The sequence below is a fragment of the Hemicordylus capensis genome, chromosome 13 (genome assembly GCF_027244095.1).
Source record: "Hemicordylus capensis ecotype Gifberg chromosome 13, rHemCap1.1.pri, whole genome shotgun sequence".
Classification (NCBI taxonomy): domain Eukaryota; kingdom Metazoa; phylum Chordata; class Lepidosauria; order Squamata; family Cordylidae; genus Hemicordylus; species Hemicordylus capensis.
The window spans coordinates 20932626-20950626 of NC_069669.1; the positions used below are offsets into that span (position 1 = coordinate 20932626).

Below are 18001 nucleotides of genomic sequence, written 5' to 3' on the forward strand. Positions count from 1 at the left end.
TACCCATGAGTACTAGCCCCCCAAAATGTAGAAATGCATACTTCACTGATTATTGCAACCCAATGAATCCTATATCCAACTTAGATCAGACAATAGTTCCCATGAGTGCGGACTGCATAAAAGAGAACACTCTTTGTTCTTTTAAGCTACATTCCCCCGTTTTCTAAGCAACCTAATCCCCATAGGGGAGCCTTGCGTTCATTTCCCAAAACTATTCAAGTACTACACAATACATACTAAACGTAACCTTCAAAAGATGAAGAACAAGCTGTATCGTTTAATTCAGAGATGACATGGAACATCCAGTACATTCATTAGGGGGAAATCCCTTGAAAATCCAGTTGTTCTTCTAAAGGACGGATTGCTGTTAAATGATGATGTTTGTACTTCTGGCTTCGTTCAACCAACTAGGATGGATTGCCAGTGGAATCACAGGCAATAATTAGTTATGGGGCAGCTAACAAATCAAGTTTATTTTTAAGCGCTGGCAAAGCAACATGGTTCACGTAGACAAATCTCTCACACTCAACCCCAGAAAGGTGAGGTCTTACAGCAGGGCTTCACAACCTTTGGCACGCCAGCTGTTGATGGACTACAACTCCCATCACCCCTGGCTACTGGCCACTATGGCAAGAGGTGATGGGAGTTGTAGACCAACAGCTGGAGGGCCAAGGTTGTGCTACCTTGTCTTCAGGTAACTGGCCACATGTTAATTCGGTGGCTAGTGGCCCACACAACAGTGAATGGATAGGAGGTAGAGGATGGACATCAACCATGGTGAATAATTCCTCATCAGCTTAAGGGCTCTAGCCAACATGTTCCTTAATAACAAGCCTCTCTCGCGCGCGCACACACACTCATGTCCACACTAACTTGTAGCAGGCAGTCTTAAAGTGGGTCAGGCACTGGAAATAAGCAGTGCCCCCACATTTATTTTGGCTCGTCATGCCCCAGAAAAAAAGAACCGCCAACTTACGTTTCCATCGCTCCTCTGTCCACCTTTGTGTGTGATAACTACCACTTCCATCCACTTACGCAGGTGTTGCTGTGGGGAAATCCAACACGGGTGTTACTGCCTGCATTTCCACAGCCCTGACTGGCTAAGCAAGATGCATGCCATAAAGCCAAGCCCAGCATATGTCGTCATACAGACATCCAACACTCTACCAAGTCAGAACCTTGGTCCATCTAGCTCAGCACTGTCTACACTGACTGGCAGCAACCCTCCAAGCTTTCAGGCAGGAGTCTCTCCCAGCCCTACCAGGAGATGCTACCAGGGATTGAACGTGGGACCTTCTGCATGCCAAGCAGAATGTGGGACCTTCTGAATGCTCTACCTTCCATGCCCCTACCATCAAGACCCTTGGTCCATCTAGCTCGAAATTGTCTATACTGACAGGAAACAGCTCTCCAGGGAGTAGAGTCTCTTAGGCAGGAGTCTCTCCTAGTCCTACCTGGAGATGCTGCCAGGGTCTGAACCTGGGACCTTCTGCATACAGAGCGGAAGATCCCCATCCCCAAACACAGGCAGCTGCATTCTACCCAGCCAGACCCTTGGGCCACCTAGCTCAACAGTCTCTACGGTTTCTGGCAGCAGCTCCTCGAGGGTTCAAGCAGGCGTCTTCTTCCCCAGCCTGACCTGGAGAAGCTGCCTGGGATTAAACTTGGGACCTTCTGCATGCCAAGCAGATGCTCTACCACTGAGCTATGGCGCCATCCCCGGAGAACTCGGAAATGTTCTCCAAATTCTGCTCTTTCAATTGGTAAGGTGAAAGTGTGCCGTCAAGTCGATTTCGACTCCTGGCACCCACCGAGCCCTGTGGTTGTCTTTGGCAGAATACAGGAGAGCTTTACCATGGCCTCCTCTCACGCAATATGAGATGATGCCTTTCAGCATCTTCCTAGATTGCTGCTGCCTGATATAGATACCAGCGGGGATTTGAACCGGCAACCTTCTACTTGTTAGTCAAGCATTTCCCCGCTGTGCCACCGCTTCTGCTCTTTCAGTTGGAGCAGACTATAATGCTCAAAGGCCGTTTCACCCACTGCCAAGACATCCTGCCACTCTATTCATAAACACTTTTATTAGTTATTCCATTTATTTAACACCGGTGTTACTTTAAATACATATTTTAATACTTATTAAATATTAATTCTATTTAATATTTCAACTTTAAACATATTTAAACTGTCAACATGTTTCAGCATATTTAAACGTAAACGTCCTGTCTGAAACTTGGGGGGGCGGGCGTTGACATTTCTCAAAGGTCACTGAAGACCTTTCCATATGCTCTTACCATCATTTGGTCACAGAACTTATCGTTAAAGGAGTTCGGGAAGAGCCTGGTGACCGATGTGAGGCGGTTCACAACGTTGAGCGTCAAACTGCGATAATCTCCCAGCATCATCAGCAAGGGCCTCATGTGTGTGTGAATCTGGTCAACTTCTATCGTAGCACCTTCCAAAAACTGTAAGGGAGTAAGGTAAAGAATCACTTTCTGCTGAAGCATTTACTATTTAACCCTGCTAAAAGAGCAAGGAGGCACCTTTTAAAAGTGGTGATTCTTTTTATGCTCCATGCATATTTTTAAAAATTCGTGTTTTTAGGCTGTTATATGCTGGTGGGTTCTTGCTGGGTCCTTCTGTACATCAGGTTGAATCCACCTAGGTCCTCTAAAGTGTTTCAGTCTCTTTTGTTGGACTTTGATTCTCTTGTATTTAGCAAGGGGAGAGCAACTGGCCCTATCCACCCCCAGCACAGCATCCCTCCAGTGGCTGTTGCTGGTGTCTTAAGCCCTTTGGGGAACAGGGAGCCATCTTATTAGTGGATAGTCTCATTAGTGGATATTAGACAGTCTGAGCCAGGGACAAAGGATGGCCGTCCACACCCTAGCCTCCACCTGTATCAGGCCTGTCTCCAGGTGCAAGGTGGCACCGGAGACACATCTTGGGACTTGAGAGTGCTGCCCGCAGGGATCTAGATTGCACAAGTTCCAGAGTTGCAAAGTGGGGAAGGGGCCCAGCTGGCCACCGCAGAGGAGCTTAGCTAGCGACTTGGCTACGAGCAGTTCGAGGGCCGTGGGTACATCACAACCTCCTCTCGTCCGCCGGAATTTGAGGATGGCGGAGAGGCTCCTCTGAGTGCTGCATTTCAACAAAAGGTTTCCCCCGGGCAGTGCTACACTTTGCCCCACACTGGTAGGGGAACAGTGCCCTCTTAAGCCTCAGCATGAGAAGAACGTAAGAATGGCCCTACTGGATGGATCTGGATCTGGCCCAAGGCCCATGCAGTCCAGCATCAACTGGGAAGGTGTGCACAGAGGGCTAGGAAGTGTGGCCCCTGCCGCTGCTTCCCCCACAGATCTCTACTGGGGAAACATTCAGAAGGACTAGACTTGCCCTTGCTCCGGGCACACCTTCAGAGACACCGCCGGGCTCGACAGAGCTCTGTTTCTCTGACGGGGCTCCCTGGCACTGGGGAAAGTGGAGTCAGCGTGACAGCAAACAACTCTGGCACTGAAGGTTTTGTGCCCAAGTGGCCCCCACCTGGAAAATGAGGAGGCCCGCTGCACTGAACCAGGCCATCAAGATGCAGAAACTGGTCACTCATTTCAAACTTTAGCCCGCTGCTTCAAAGAGACTTCAACGGCAGTGCCAGGAAAAGGCACACGCCTCTCTGGACCGGGACCTGTTTTCTTGCTGAATGCATGTGGCCAGTCCTTCCTGCCACTCATTCTGAATACGACAGAGACCGCAAGCCGCCATCAATTGTTTACACCAGCTGCTTAGGGACTATAATTAAAACACACTGGAGGCCAGGTGCTACAACTTACAAATGCAAGCAGCCCCCTCCATAGATTATGGAGCCTGTGGCAGTGCGACGCCCACCAAGTGCCTTGGAAAAAGTTCCTTCCCAGCTTCATCTGCTTGCTGCCTGGGAGGCTGTTGTGCAGCTCGGAGAGGCAGAGAAACGGCGAGGCCCGAGATGAAGCCATTCACAAAACCCACTCTGCACAGCACCACAGAAGCCCAGGTACAAACAGAGGAGCCATTAAGCCCAACAGCAACAACACGGCTTCCTTGTTATGGGGCTCTTGAGAAAACAGAGTGGGGCGGGGGGAGAACACACGTCAACACAATGCGGGTTTTGTTTCAGCGCCACAAACCTTTCTCATGCAAGCCTCTCCTGCCTCCTGGAGTTCATTGTTTGTTGAGTTAAGTGCCTTGAAAAGGGCAGCAATGATTTTCTCTCTCGACTGAGGCAAGTAATTGCAGGCGGCTAGGGCATCTGCAGAAGGAGGAGAAGAAAGAGCAAGAGGAAATTGGGCTTCCTTATTAAGGGGAAATTCAAAAGGCAAAGAAAGAACGCTTTGTCTTTATTTCTAGAAGGCTTCTTTGATTCCTTCCTTCCAAAATTACTGACGGCTTAATGTGCTTTGCCAACAGCAATGGGAGGAGGAGAAAAATGGAAATGGGGAAAATGAAAACAGAGAGCAAAGGGGCATTTGCAGTTTTACAAGTGGCTTATTTCCAAAGTGCACTTAGAATTCTGGGCCATTACGATGTCTGAAGAGAGGAAAATGTCCTCAAAGGGGAGAGAGGAATGAACAAAGGGCGGACAGGGAAGCCGGCTGCCAGTTATCAGGTTGCCCATTTCTGACAAGGCGGAGCAGCTCCAGAGCCGTCAACGCACTGGAAACAATGTGATATGTTATAGCCAAATGCAGGGGTCAGTTGTCGCCAGAGCCGAACCACTTAAACAATGCTGAAACAAGAGAACCTTAAACCTGCTTGTGGAGTGGGCGAACGGGGCCAAGGCAGGCCCCTCACCAGCGGAAAGGCATCCCACAAGAGCACTTGAGGAACTGCTAATTCTAGGGGCCAAGAGGCACCTGTTCCAGTGGCAAAGGTTGGTGGGGACCTTAGAGAGCTGCGACCAATCGGCATATACCATGTTGGGCCGGGCAGACCAAGAGTCTCTTCGTAGAAGGAAGAGTGAGATGGCCATGTCACCAACTGCGCCCGTATGGTTACAGATGGTACGAGCTGTGCATACAGGCACATTTTTCTACCAGGGTTTCCAGTCAGAAAAGACATCAGAACTGGTGCGATTTATAAAATAATAAGAAAAAGTTTCAAAATGTTTTGTACTGTATTTTGTATTTCTTATTTGATATTGTATCTGTCGACAAGATCCGCGCCGCTCACTGAGATCATCAAGAGGTGTCCGTCTTCGGGTGCCACCATTTCATGCAGTGGCAACCTGGAATTGGGCCTCCTCTGTCGTCGCCTCTAGGTTGGGAACGCTTTCCTCATGAGGATGAGGGGATTCTCTTCCTTGGAGGCCTTCAGGAGAGCCTTCAAGACCCATCTTTTTTAGCCTGGCGTTTAATGATGTCTAGATCTTAATGTTAATTCTAATCTGCTTTTAAATGGTTTCTAGTTTCATTCATTTATTTATTTATTTTACTTATTTAAAATATTTCTATACCGCCCAAGACTTGCCTTTCTGGGCAGTTTCTGGTCTTAAGAATAGGGAAATTGTTATGTATTTTAAATTTAAATTATGTATTTCTGATTTTAGTGTAGACCACCCTGAGCCATTTTAGGAAGGGCAGGATATAGACTGGATTGATAGATAGATAGACAGACAGACAGATATGGTGACTGGTTTGTTTTGTGTTATGTATTGAATACTGTGGTGGTGAGCTGCCCAGGGAACAATCTGTTATTGGGCAGCTAAAAAAAAATTAATAATAATAAAGACCTTTATTATTATCATCACATCATCAATCTAAGAGTAGCAATGCTTCCAAAGCTTCAAACTTACTGAGGGCTGCAATTCGAAGAGGGACCAGCGAGGGAAGACTCTTATAACAGGGCAATTTCATCAAGGCACAATCTTCCGCCTCACACAGGTTCAGTAGCTAAAAGACAGGCAGAAAAAGCTGAGCCTACTCCGCCATGTTGAGGGATACCCACTGATACTTACGCCTGCAGGGAAAGCTCTGAACTCCTGTCTGCTCCAGCTTCAAAACTACTTTGTCAAAGAATCATTCTTTTAATGGCATTTTGGGGACACACACACACACACACTTCTATCAGTCCAATATATTAACGATTGCATTTCGGAAGGTTTCCCCCCATAATTGCCTAGTGTTCAAATCTGATTAGCTAAACCATCGGCCTTGAAATTGCATCACTGTTTTACTAAGATCTTGTCCCCAATCTCCTCCTCAGGGTGGCATTTTATAATCAGACACTGAACGGTACACTTCTGAATAACAACTATGAACAGTAATCAGCTTGATAACCTCATTTCAGTCCTGAAGTGCCCCTGATCCACATTAAGGAATAAAAAAATTTTCACATTAGAATGGCTACATGACAGTTATATAGGACATATCCACATTTAATATACCCGTTTGAACAGTCGGGGCTCCCCCAACAGAATCATGGGAAGCATTTCTCAAAAGTTAATCACTAAAGATCCTTGCAAAGAGAGAATGAATGCTAAAAGCAGTTGAAAGTCTGGGGCCTACGTATCTCCAGAGAGCAAAGGTTTTAAAACATCTGAAAAGTACTGGCCCAAGGAAGTACCTCTGTATAAAACACTTTGTGTTCTACGACATTGAGGTCCATGGTAAAAAGCCGGGGTTGGAGGGTGGTGCAAAAGGTGTTCCCTTCCATCAAACCGATCTGGGCATTTGCAGGCTGGTGCCGAAGTAAGTGTTTCTTTGGAGGAACCATGTCTTGGAGGACCTGGAAGAGAGCAGGCGCACTGGGATGAAAAGGTGGGTTAGTGCCACGGTGTAGACTAGGGATGTGCACAGAAACTAGGGTGATTCAACGGCGGCTGGGGGATACCTTTATGGGCGGCGGGAGGGTGCCCTTACCCTTCCAGCACTCAATTTTAAAATTCCCCGTTGGGACAACAGCATATCTCCCTGCCACACCAGTGTCCTCTACGGCCAGAAGTTAATGGAAGTAACCGGCATGCATGCGCATGCCACGCTCACTTGTGCACATGTCAGGCAGGCGCATGCACTGGGTACTTCCGTTAACTTCCAGCCAAGGAGGACACCGGGGCAGCAGGGAGGTATGCTGCCACCACCATGGGGACTTTTAAAATTGAGCGCCGGCGGGGAAAGTGCGGTGGAAAGGATGAGGGCACCCTCCCCCACCCTAGAAGGTACCCCCCACCCCGTCTTCAAACCGGCAGAATCGCTGGCCAATAGAACCAGTTCAGAGGCCCTTTATGGTTCCATGCAGATCCCTAGTTAGACACCATTACAGTCATGGGCCCAGCCCCACCAGGAGATCCAGAATCTGACCCCAAAGAGGCAGGATAAGCACCGAACCCGGCCCAGGGCCCCAAACCTGAGAGAGCCCAAGAGATGGAGCTCCTCCAGACACGCTAAGCCAACACAAAGCTGAGATCCACATTCTGAGATTTGAACATGGCTTGACAGTCTTCTTCGTGTTGGGTCGGCGCATTGCCAGGCGGAGATCTGGGGAAATTTCTGAGTCTGCACCATCACAGGAATCTCTAGATTCCCAGGGAGCTGACATTCATAGGGACATCTAGCTCCGTACTCTCTACACTGACTGGCAGCGGCTCTCCAGGGTTTCAGGCAAGGGTCTTTCCCTGTTCTTCTTGGAGATGTTAAGAGGGATAGAACCTTTTTGGTAGAAGGGTCGCCAAACATAGTGCCCCTGGTAAGGACAATGCCCGCATAGGAAGTCAGACCCTTGGTTCATCTAGCTCAGTATTGTCTTCACAGACTGGCAGCAGCTTCTCCAAGGTTGCAGGCAGGAATCTCTCTCAGCCCTCTCTTGGAACCTAGATGTTCTTCCCAAAGCGGCTTCATCCCCTGAGGGGAATATCTTGCAGTGCTCACACATGGAGTCTCCCATTCAAATGCAACCAGGGTAGACCCTGCTTAGCTTAAGGGGACCAGTCATGCTTGCTACCACAAGACCAGCTCTCCTCTCCCTACATAGGAAAATAGGAAGCAGTCTTATACTGAGTCATTCGGCGTGCAAAGCAGATGCTCTACCACTGAGCTACAGCATCCAATCGACTGTGGGATCCTACCCAAGATATCGGCATTGTGAAGTTGACCAGAAGCACCTTCTGTGCATCTCTGTTTGGGCAATTCCACTTGAACCGACAGCCTCACCTCTTTATGGGGCTCCATGATCACAGTGACGGTTTTCCCCGTGACCTGGGCGAGCACCTGCAAGGAATGCATGGCCTGCTTTCGGACGGTGGAGTTGGGAGAGGTGACTTCTCGCACCAGGTCGTGGGTGACGTGGTGGAACGACTTCTCCTGGGCTGCCAGGATCTCTTCCGTTTTCTCTTCGTCTTTCAAGGGAGTCGCGCATCTAATCAAAAGCTGCTCGAGGGTCGTCTTGGCCATGGCCACCGCTCCGTTGGAAACCTGCGCAGAAGCAGAAGCATCAACGCGCCGACGGGGCACATGTCTGGGCCACGCGGAAGCACCAAGTTCACAGGCAAAGGGAACCGTTTGTGAGGAATTCTAGCTTGTGCCTGGATTGCACATTTGCTCCACATTTTTGTTGGGTTTTTTTGGGCAAATCCAAACTCACATTAAAGCCTGCTGTCTGGAAATGCTCCAGATGACCAGACCGACTGCTCAAAACAAGAACTGTAAAGCACAGGAACATAGGAAGCTGCCTTAAACGGAGTCAGACCATTGGTCCATCTAGCCCAGTATTGTCTACACCAGGGCTGTTCAACTTCGGCCCTCCTGCAGATGTTGGCCTACAATTCCCATCATCCCTGGCTATTGGCCACTGTGGCTGGGGATTATGGGAGTTGTAGTTCAAAAACAGCTGGTGCGGGGGAGGCCTCAGTTGAGCAGGCCTTGACTACACTGACTGGCAGCAACCCAAAGGTGGCATAGGTGGGTCTCCCGCACTGCACCCAGACCTGCTGAGCTGCTTTGGACCATGAGCCTGAGGCCAACATTTTGCACACTAACAAGATGTTACTCTTAAGCACATGCAGATGCATGTTGAGCCAGATGAAGCTGGAGCAGGATTTCATTCAGGGAGCCCCCAAGTTCCCCCCAAGGCTGAAACAGAGTTGCAGGGAGAAAGCTATGTACAGGAGAACCCCAGTATTTGTGGGGGTTCTCTTCTGTGTGTGTGTGGGGGTGCACAGATAGCAAATCCATGGGTGATGGAGCATTCGGGCTTTTGGAACAGGAGGGGGGTAGGTTCCCGAACTGCCCATAATCGGCCGGAAATCACTGTTTCTCCATTTCCCCCCTTTTAAAAAGTAAATAAGGCATGAAGTAGTTCCCAGAAATGACCTCCAGGCCATCCCCGACTGGCAAATATGCAAGTTTCACACACACACACACACCCTGTATTCCCCATGTATACCGAGGCTGGGTGCTAATTACCCGGCCACAGAAATGCGAAACCGCTAGACTTGCAAGTAAGGAGGTCCTCCTGTATGACAACCGCCTGTCTGCGGAAGAGCCAGCAAGGAACAATTGATCTCGGGGTAAATACCTCTCCGGTGAGGTCCATCATGACAAACAGGAGTGCCTTCAGAAATGTCTGCTGGTTCTGGAGCACCCAGATGAGAGGCAGCCTCTCCATCAGGAATTTAATCGACACCACGCCCCCGAGCTTGGCGTACCAGGCCTGCTCGTAGCAGCAGGCGCAGAGGCGCTCCACAATGTACGAGAACAAGGGGAGTTGGCAAGCCTAGACGGACAAGAGAAAGAGGCTCAAGTCAAGATGCAGCTGTCAATTAAGTCTACAAAAACACCTGCAACGCTTTTAAAAGAGAGATCACAGAACAGATGGAGTTGCCTTCTGTGGAGTCAGACCCTTGGTCCACCTAGCTCAGTATTGTCTGCACAGACCGGCAGCAGCTCTATCGGGCCAGGAGGTCCCAGCCCTACCTGGAGATGCCACCAGGGACTGGACCTTGGACCTCCTGCATGCAAGGGGGCCCTCTGCTGCCGAGCTGCAGCCCCACCCTCAACATTAGGAAACTGCCTTCTGCTGAGTTAGACCCTGTCTCCCATGTAGATCGGTACTGTCCACACTAACTGGCAGCAGCACCCCAAGGTTTCAAGCAGGAGTCCTTCCCAGAGCTACCTGGAGATGCTGCCAGGGATTGAACCTGGGACTTTCTGCATGCAAGGCAGATAAGAACATAAGAAGAGCTCTGCTGGATCAGGCCCAAGCAGTAGTTCCCTCTAACAGGGATTTCCAGCCTTTATTGCCTCCGACTCCCATAACCCCCCACCAAAAGCCATTGCAGCTGTGGATGCTGGGAGTTGTAGTCAACAACATCTGGGAATCCCTGTTAGAGGGAAAACTGGCCCCAAGGCCCAAAAAGTCCAGCAACCTGTTTCCCACAGTGGCCCACCTGATGCTTCTGGGGAGCCCACAGGCAAGAAGGATGTGCAGGCCCTCTCTCCTGCTGTTGCTGCCCTGCAACTGGTATTGAGAGGCATCCTGCCTCTGAGGTTGGAGGTGGCTTATAGCCACCAGACTAGTAGCCACTGATAGACCTTGTCCTCCGTACATTTATCTAAAACCCTCTTAAAGCCACGCAGGCTGTTGCCTGCCACCACATCTTGTGGCAGGGAATTCCATAGGTTGCGCGGATGCTCTCCCATCCCCTAGGGGGAATGTCTTGCAATACCCACATGCCCTCACCCATCCAAATGCTAACCAAGGTGGGACTTCTTAGCAAAGGGGGCAATCCACGCTGGCTGCTGTGAGACCAGCTCGCCACGCTGACCCGCTCCCCGCGTTCCCTTACCCTTTCCTTCGAACCCAGAATGATGCTCGCCACATCAAAAATCACGGCCAGCGCCACCTCTCCGATTTTGCAGAGCTCTTTTTCCTCGTAGGCCATGCAGATGGCGATGGCGTCGATCAGCACTAAGGGGTCCATGCCTTTGGACCCGTTTTCTTCACTATGGAACATGGCGGTGCTCGGCTGGCTTCCCACTTGGTAGCACTGAAGCAAGAAGGGGCCTGGGAGAAGGAAGGTCAGAAAAGACAGAGGTCAGGAAAGAGCTCTGCAGGACTGGACTCGACTCCATCGAGGCCGGCACCCTTTCCCCCTGCGACAGCCAATCCGGTCAGTGGTCCCTACAACAGGGATTTATTTCACTTAAATTACATGTTTATACACCACCCAAAATTCACGCGTCTGGCCAGTTCAGAACAAAACACCACAAATTAAAACCAAATTTAAAAACATTCAACCCATTTAAATTTTTTTAAAAAAACAATGTTAAGTTCTAAGAGTGTAATTAAAAGCCTGGATGGACAAATGTGTCTTAACAGCCTTTTCAGAAGTTGTTGGAGATGGAGAGGCTCCTATTTCAGCAAGGGGTGCATCTGGTTCTGTGTCCCCTGTAACAGGGATCCTCAGACATCGCCGACTACAACGCTCATGATCCCCGAAGGCCACTGCAGCTGGGGATGCTGGGAGCTGTAGTCAACAACATCTGGGGGGATCTCTGTCACAGGGAACACGGAAGCTGATGTCTCCAGGGGCGGCCCTTTCAGGAGGCAAGGTCAGGCGGTGGCCTCAGGCAGCAGATTACTGGGGCACCCGCAGGGCCACGAGACCCCCGGTTAACTGAGCCAAGAGGTACCTTTTAAAAGTGGCGGTTCTCATCTATTTAGCAGCAGGAGAGCAACGGGCCCTACCCAGCCCCAGCACAGCATCCCTATCTTGAGTTTCTTTTTTAGACTGTGAGCCCTTTGGGGACAGGGAGTCTGCGTGTCGGTCGGTGTCTGCGTGTCGGTCGGTGTCTGCATGTAGACTGTTTTGGGAACATTTGTTGGAAAGTGGTGTATAAAATATTCACTGCCTTCGTCTCCATCTGCCTTCTGCCACCGCCAGCACTGGAGCAGCTCTTCGGGACAGCTCTGAACCCGGCAAGCTTTGCAAGGAGCTTTGCCTCTCCTCCCACTTTCTTCAAAGCTTGCAAGGAGGACGAGGAGAGGAAGCTGCTGGCCACCTTCCCAACAGCCACTGCACCACTTTCAGAGTTTGCAAGGGTCCGTTCTGAAAAGGGGCTAGGCTCCAGCAGGGGCACGGGACCATCGAGGAACGTAGGGAGCTGCCTTCTCCCAAGACAGACCCTTGGGTCCCTCAAGCTCCGGATCAGCTGCACCAGGGAGGCCCAGCGTCAGCCCTCCAGCTGTTTTTGGACTGCAACACCCATCATTCCCAGCCACAGTGCCAAGAGTGAGAGGTGATGGGAATTGTAGTCCGGCATCTGCAGGAGGGCCCAAGCTGGGTTAGCCCTCTACAGAATTATGTTCCCAATCATAATTCTACAGAATTCCCAAATCCTATTCTACATTTGGGAACTCTACAGAATCATAGAGTTCCAGAAAGTTCAAATTCTATAGAGTTCCAATAATTCTATTAAGTTTCCAAAGCGGTCTACATGCAGACGCCAACATGCAAACGACACACAGCCCTCTATAGAATTTTGCTTCCTTAACCATAGTTATCACACTTGAGAAGTCCATCATGCTGGGAAAAGTTGAAGGAAGAAGAGGACGGCCAGCAGCAAGGTGGATGGATTCGATGAGAGCAATGAAGGCAGCACTGAGAGACCTTCAAGGCCAAGTGGAAGACAGATCATCCTGGAGAGAATCTATCTATATGGTCGCTAAGGGTCGACACAGACGTGACGGCACTTCATCAAATCAATCAAACCATGGTTCAGGGCGATATCTGAAATTGAGCCTCACAGATATTTGACACTGGGGGAACATTTTAAATTTTAGGCTTGGGAACACTGACTCAGCCACACATTTCTAAAGGTGTTCAATAAATAGTGCACACACACAAAAGAAAAAAGAGTTAGCTCCACCTTTTTCTGCCAGCAACAGAAGACACCAGTGTTTCCTGTAACAGGGATTCCCCGATGGTGTTGACTACAACTCCCAGCATCCGCAGCTGCAATGGCCTTTGGCTGGGGATTGTGGGAGTTGTAGTCCACAACATCTGGGTATTCCCATTAGAGGGGACACAGGGAGAGACTGCTAGTTTTTGCACTGCATGGACTCACCACACTGTTGGGCGACGGCCACCATGGTGTAATGACGGATTAAGCTGGCCACGAATGGAAGAGCGCTGGGCCGGAGGTCTTTGATCACTGCTGACATGAACGCCCCAGTCAGCGCCTGCTCAAATGTCTTGCGGGCGGGCGTGTCCTGGGCCTTATACCGATGGGAAATGATGACGCTGGGGATCGACTTTTCCGTGAAACTGCAAAAACCAAGATGGAGCCTGGAGAATTCAGCCAGATGTTCTGAGGCGGACAACTTGACCACAGCCAACTCTTTCAAAGGTGGGCTTGACCAGTATAAAACCTTCTCCAGAACCCAGAGCAAGTTATTCTGAACCAGGCAGAAGGCAATCTCAGTGCTACCCACCACACACCAGCAGTAGGAAAGATGGCTCACAGGTCAAAAAGCACCCAAGCTGACCCTCTGAATCTCTTTCATATCCGTGACAGGTATCCCAAGCAGTGTTCCCTGTAAGAGGGAATCCCAGATGTTGTTGACTACAGCTCCCAGAATCCTTAGCTGTAGCGGTCTTTGGCTGAGGATGCTGGGAGTTGTAGTCAACAACATGTAATAAATAAATAATACAAATATAGGTCCCTGCCCACTTTTTAATCAGCTATCCTTTAGCAGAATAATCTTACTTGGGATGGGCCAGAAGCTGGTAGAGGGCGTGCTTGTTATCATCCAGGCTCATCATGGCCACCAAGAAGCATTTGATCACCTCCCAAGCTTGCCTCCGGTAGTATGGCTCCGTGTTGGCACTCTTCAAGCAGTCCAGGGCAGTCTCAATGGCCTAACATGGAAAGAACAGAGGAAGCTGCCTTATACTGAGTCAGACCACTGGTCCATCTCGCTCAGTATTGTCTACCCAGACTGGCAGCAGCTTCTCCAAGGTTGCAGGCAGGAGTCTCTCTCAGCCCTATCTGGAGATGCTGCCAGGGAAGGAACTTGGAACCTAGATGCTCTTCCCAGAGCAGCCCCATCCCCTGAGGGGAATATCTTACAGTGCTCATGCATGTAGTCTCCCATTCAAATGCAAACAGGGCAGATCCTGCTTAGCTAAGGGAACAAGGCATGCTTGCTATCACAAGACCAGCTCTCCTCCCATCCAAAGGTAAGAAATGGCTTCAGTCAAGAAATATATACACAAATGTGCTCCTTGGTAGGTCACAAGGTCCAAAATCTCAACAAGATGTGGTGACAAGCACCAGGTTATGTGCCACATCCGGTGGCAGAGTTTCCCACAGATTAATTATGCACTGTGTGAATAAGTAGTACTTCCTTTTGTTGGTCCTAAAGTTCCCGGCCTTCAGTTGCATGGGATGGCCTCTGGTTCTAGTGTTGTGAGAGAGGGAGAAAAACCTCTCTCTTAAGGCTCAGGGATGTTGCATGGAGCCAAGATTCAGCCATGTGCTCCAGTTTATTCCCTGGGAATTGGTTGGAATAAACCAAGATCAGCCAGTTTGGACATCACGGCCGATCTCAGCTTGTTTTGAATTTCGGTTGGAAGCAGATCTCTTCCAAGATCCACATGGCCGGGACAAAACCAAGATTTTTCCACATGTACAACGTTCCCTCACAGACTTTCTCTGCAGTGTTAAACAGAAAGCAAAACCAGCATGGCATCCCCTATCACCAATAAATGCCACTTTAAACAGCTTATAAGAGAATCCAAACTTCCACACCAAAATCTCACACCACGATAAAACCCCTCCAACAGCGAGACTCCAGAGTGTCAGCTTAGAGCTGGAGACCAACTTAAATGACCATTTACGGGGGTCCCTTTACAGTCGCAGCTCTGTGAAGCTCCAGAGCTCACGGTTTCACAGACAGAAGGCAGCCCAGGAAGATCTCTCATCTAGCCTCACTCTCTATTGCATGCCGTTTTTGCTGGGAAATAAAAGCGAGAGATGGGCTCCAAACAGGACGCTGATCAAATGCAACCCAGCTGCAAAATTCACTTGAAAGCCATGAAATAAGAAATTGCATCGCCTAATGGCGTGCCCATAGAAACCCACTCACCCATGCTTAAGCACTTAATATTAAATTATGTAGATAAAGTGACCTTTGAATGCTTCAGACTTTATTTCCCCCCTTGTTGGTAGGGGCCAAAGGGGAAAAAAATCATCTTTCCAGGCATGAATTAAACCGGCCGCTCGCCTCTTCCACAACCTTTATCAAGTTTGCAATGAAAAAACAATGAGTTTGCCACAGATCACTGAGGTGGAACTTTTCTCGCTACGGGGCGGACGCAGAAGATGGATTTCTTCTGTTTGCACTCCATTCCAGTCCTTAAGAGAGTTCAGCGGCTTGGACGCCGGGCTCCACAGAGGCGTACTGGAAACTGAGATTGCTTCCGTCAACGCCGCGAAGCTGATCAGGGTTTCATCTAGCAGAGGCACACCTAACGCACATCTCGTTTGAGAACTATTTGTGCAAATCCAGAATTCTAGTCAAGAGGAAAAAGATGGTACATAAACAGATATATTGTGATCGCTGAGTTCAAAAGCCAACAACGCGGGGGGAGAAATGGTTTCACCAACTTCCAGGCACACAATGCAACAGGGTCCTTCACTGGGTCCCCAGGTCTTCAACAGGCCGCTGCAGGCCCAACAGGCAGGACAATCAAAGCAACAACAACAACAAATATTTATATACCAGTTTTCAACAAAAGTTTCCATGAAAACACACAGAGAATCTTGCAACACTACTGCCTATTTTCCACCTCTAGGAGTGCAGACCCGGTCAAGAATCACCATGGAGATTCATTCCCCGCCCCCCGATGGTATCGACCACCCCAGTGGGCTGGTGGACGAAAAGGTTTGGCCCTTTAGCCCAGGAGGTTTGTGGACTGCAGCCACCAGACGCCTTCCGAGGATGTGGATTAAAAGGAAACCTGTGGCCTCTAGGCAGGAACCCTAGACCTCACCTTCTCCATTGGGAGCTGGATGGATGCTTTGCAGTCCGAGAACTCTGCCGTGATGCTGGGGCCTTGGATCTCCGTCACAACGTACTGCAGCTTCTGAGACTCCTTCAGCATCTTCCGGTTGCTTCCGCCAAATTTGCCCAGCACACGGTACGCGACGTGGGAGATGGTCTCGGCAGGATTGCGCAGCGTCCGCCACAGAGCCTGGGAAATCAGCGTTAGAAGTCGCCTTTATGAGGAAGGCCAGAGAGCATTCCACGGCATTTTAACAGTCTGAATGCTAAAGACATTTAACATTGCTAACTGAGCAAAGAGACAGCTCTTTAAAGCGGTGATGCTCTTTATGGAGCAGGGGGAGCAACTGGCCCCATCCATCCCCAGCACAGCATCCCTCCAGTGGCTGTTGCCGGTGCCTCTCTTATGTTTCTTTTTCAGATGGAGAGCCCTTTGGAGACAGGGAGCCATTTTATGTATTTATTTCTTTTTCTACGTAAACCGCTTTGAGAACTTGGGTTGAAGAGCAGTATATAAATATTCGTCATCGTCGTCTTAGCCGCATGATAGAACGCTAAAGCTGGACAGGACCTTGGAGGTCTTCCCAGTCGTCCCCCCCCCACACACACACAGAGTACCAGGAGATGTTACAGCGCCCATGACAGATGTCTGCCCAGCTGCTGTTTGAAAACCTCACCAGTGTCCCCTCTAACAGGGATTCCCAGATGTTACTGACTACAACTCCCATCATCCCCATACAAAGGCCACTGCGGCTGGGGATGATGGGAGTTGTAGTCAACAACATCTGGGAATCCCTGTCACAGGAAACAATGGCGGGGGGAAACCACTACATGTTCCACTGCCAAACAGCCCTTACAAATCCAAAAGCCTTAACAACGGCTAGCCTGAATCTGCTTCCTTGCCATTTCAGCCCACGGTTTCGAACCCTGCCCTCCGAAGCCAACGAGAGCTCAGGTCTGCTTCTCTTTCTCCGTGACGGCCCTTCAGATGTTGAAAGGCTGCGATGATTTCTCCCCCGAATCTGCTCTTCCCGAAGGGAGAACCTGCCCCGCTCCTGGCAAACTTCAAAGCCGCCCGGTGCAGATCACCGATGGAAGACTGACCCCTAGTGGCATCTCCTCACCTGCATCAGCTCTGCCCGCACAGGCTGAATGTGGTCGTAGAGGAAGTCCGGCTGCAAGTTATCCACGCACAGCTCCAGCGTCCGCAGGCCCTGGCTGACCAGGGTCTGAGACCCGTTTAAGGCCGAGACCAGGGGATCCATCAGCATGGGCAGGTAAGGGAGGAGGGAGCTCAGCCGGACCGGGACGGTGAGGCACAGCTCGACGAACAGGTCCTTCATGTGCTGCTTGTGCAGGCCGCTCTGCAGCATGTTGAGACCTGGAATGTCACCAAGGGCATCAGAAGAAAAACCCCAGAAAAAGAACCCAGATGGCTGGCTGATGAACACAGGAAGCCCTCTAGGATCGTGGGGGCTGCATTCCTGGGCGGTTCTGCAAATGGTGAGGCTTTTTAACCCGCCTTGGGGTTTTAAGGTTCTCGTTTGGGTTTTTTAATGTGGCGGCAAACCACCCAGGGAGCCAACTAATGGCGCAGCGGGGAAGCGACCTGCCTAGAGAGCAGGAGGCTGTTGGCTCAAATTCCCGCAGGTGCGTTTCCCAGAATATGGAGTACTCCTATATATTGGGCTGCAGCGATCTAGGCAGATGCTGAAAGGCCTCACCTCATCCTGCGCGGGAGATGGCCATGGTCAACCCCTCCTGTATTCTACCAAAGACAACCACAGGGCTCTAGTTGACACCGACTCGATGGAACAGCCAATCAACCAAACCGGCCCGAGACGGGTGTTTGGGGCAATGTACAAATATCATGCATAAAATAAAATCCTTCCAGTCCAAGTCAACAGGGATTTATTCCCACACATTCGCAGAAGGGCAACGAGAAATGGGATGTGCTCCCTCT

At 50.0% G+C, this 18001-nt stretch overlaps 1 protein-coding gene across 12 annotated transcripts in view; it reads right to left on the reverse strand.

The window, feature by feature from the left end:
* The window catches only part of TRRAP (transformation/transcription domain associated protein), a 251773-nt gene that overhangs the window by 102272 nt on the left and 131500 nt on the right, over positions 1-18001 (reverse strand). For all 12 annotated transcript variants that reach the window (XM_053276785.1, XM_053276784.1, XM_053276783.1 and 9 more), the window contains 12 exons: positions 17163-17419; positions 16028-16228; positions 13740-13891; positions 13098-13297; positions 10817-11034; positions 9547-9744; positions 8184-8444; positions 6601-6762; positions 5831-5927; positions 4167-4288; positions 2298-2468; positions 977-1045 (listed from right to left, as the gene is read on the reverse strand). In XM_053276785.1, coding sequence (XP_053132760.1) covers positions 977-1045; positions 2298-2468; positions 4167-4288; positions 5831-5927; positions 6601-6762; positions 8184-8444; positions 9547-9744; positions 10817-11034; positions 13098-13297; positions 13740-13891; positions 16028-16228; positions 17163-17419 — 2108 coding nt within the window. The remainder of the gene's footprint in view (positions 1-976; positions 1046-2297; positions 2469-4166; positions 4289-5830; positions 5928-6600; positions 6763-8183; positions 8445-9546; positions 9745-10816; positions 11035-13097; positions 13298-13739; positions 13892-16027; positions 16229-17162; positions 17420-18001) is intronic.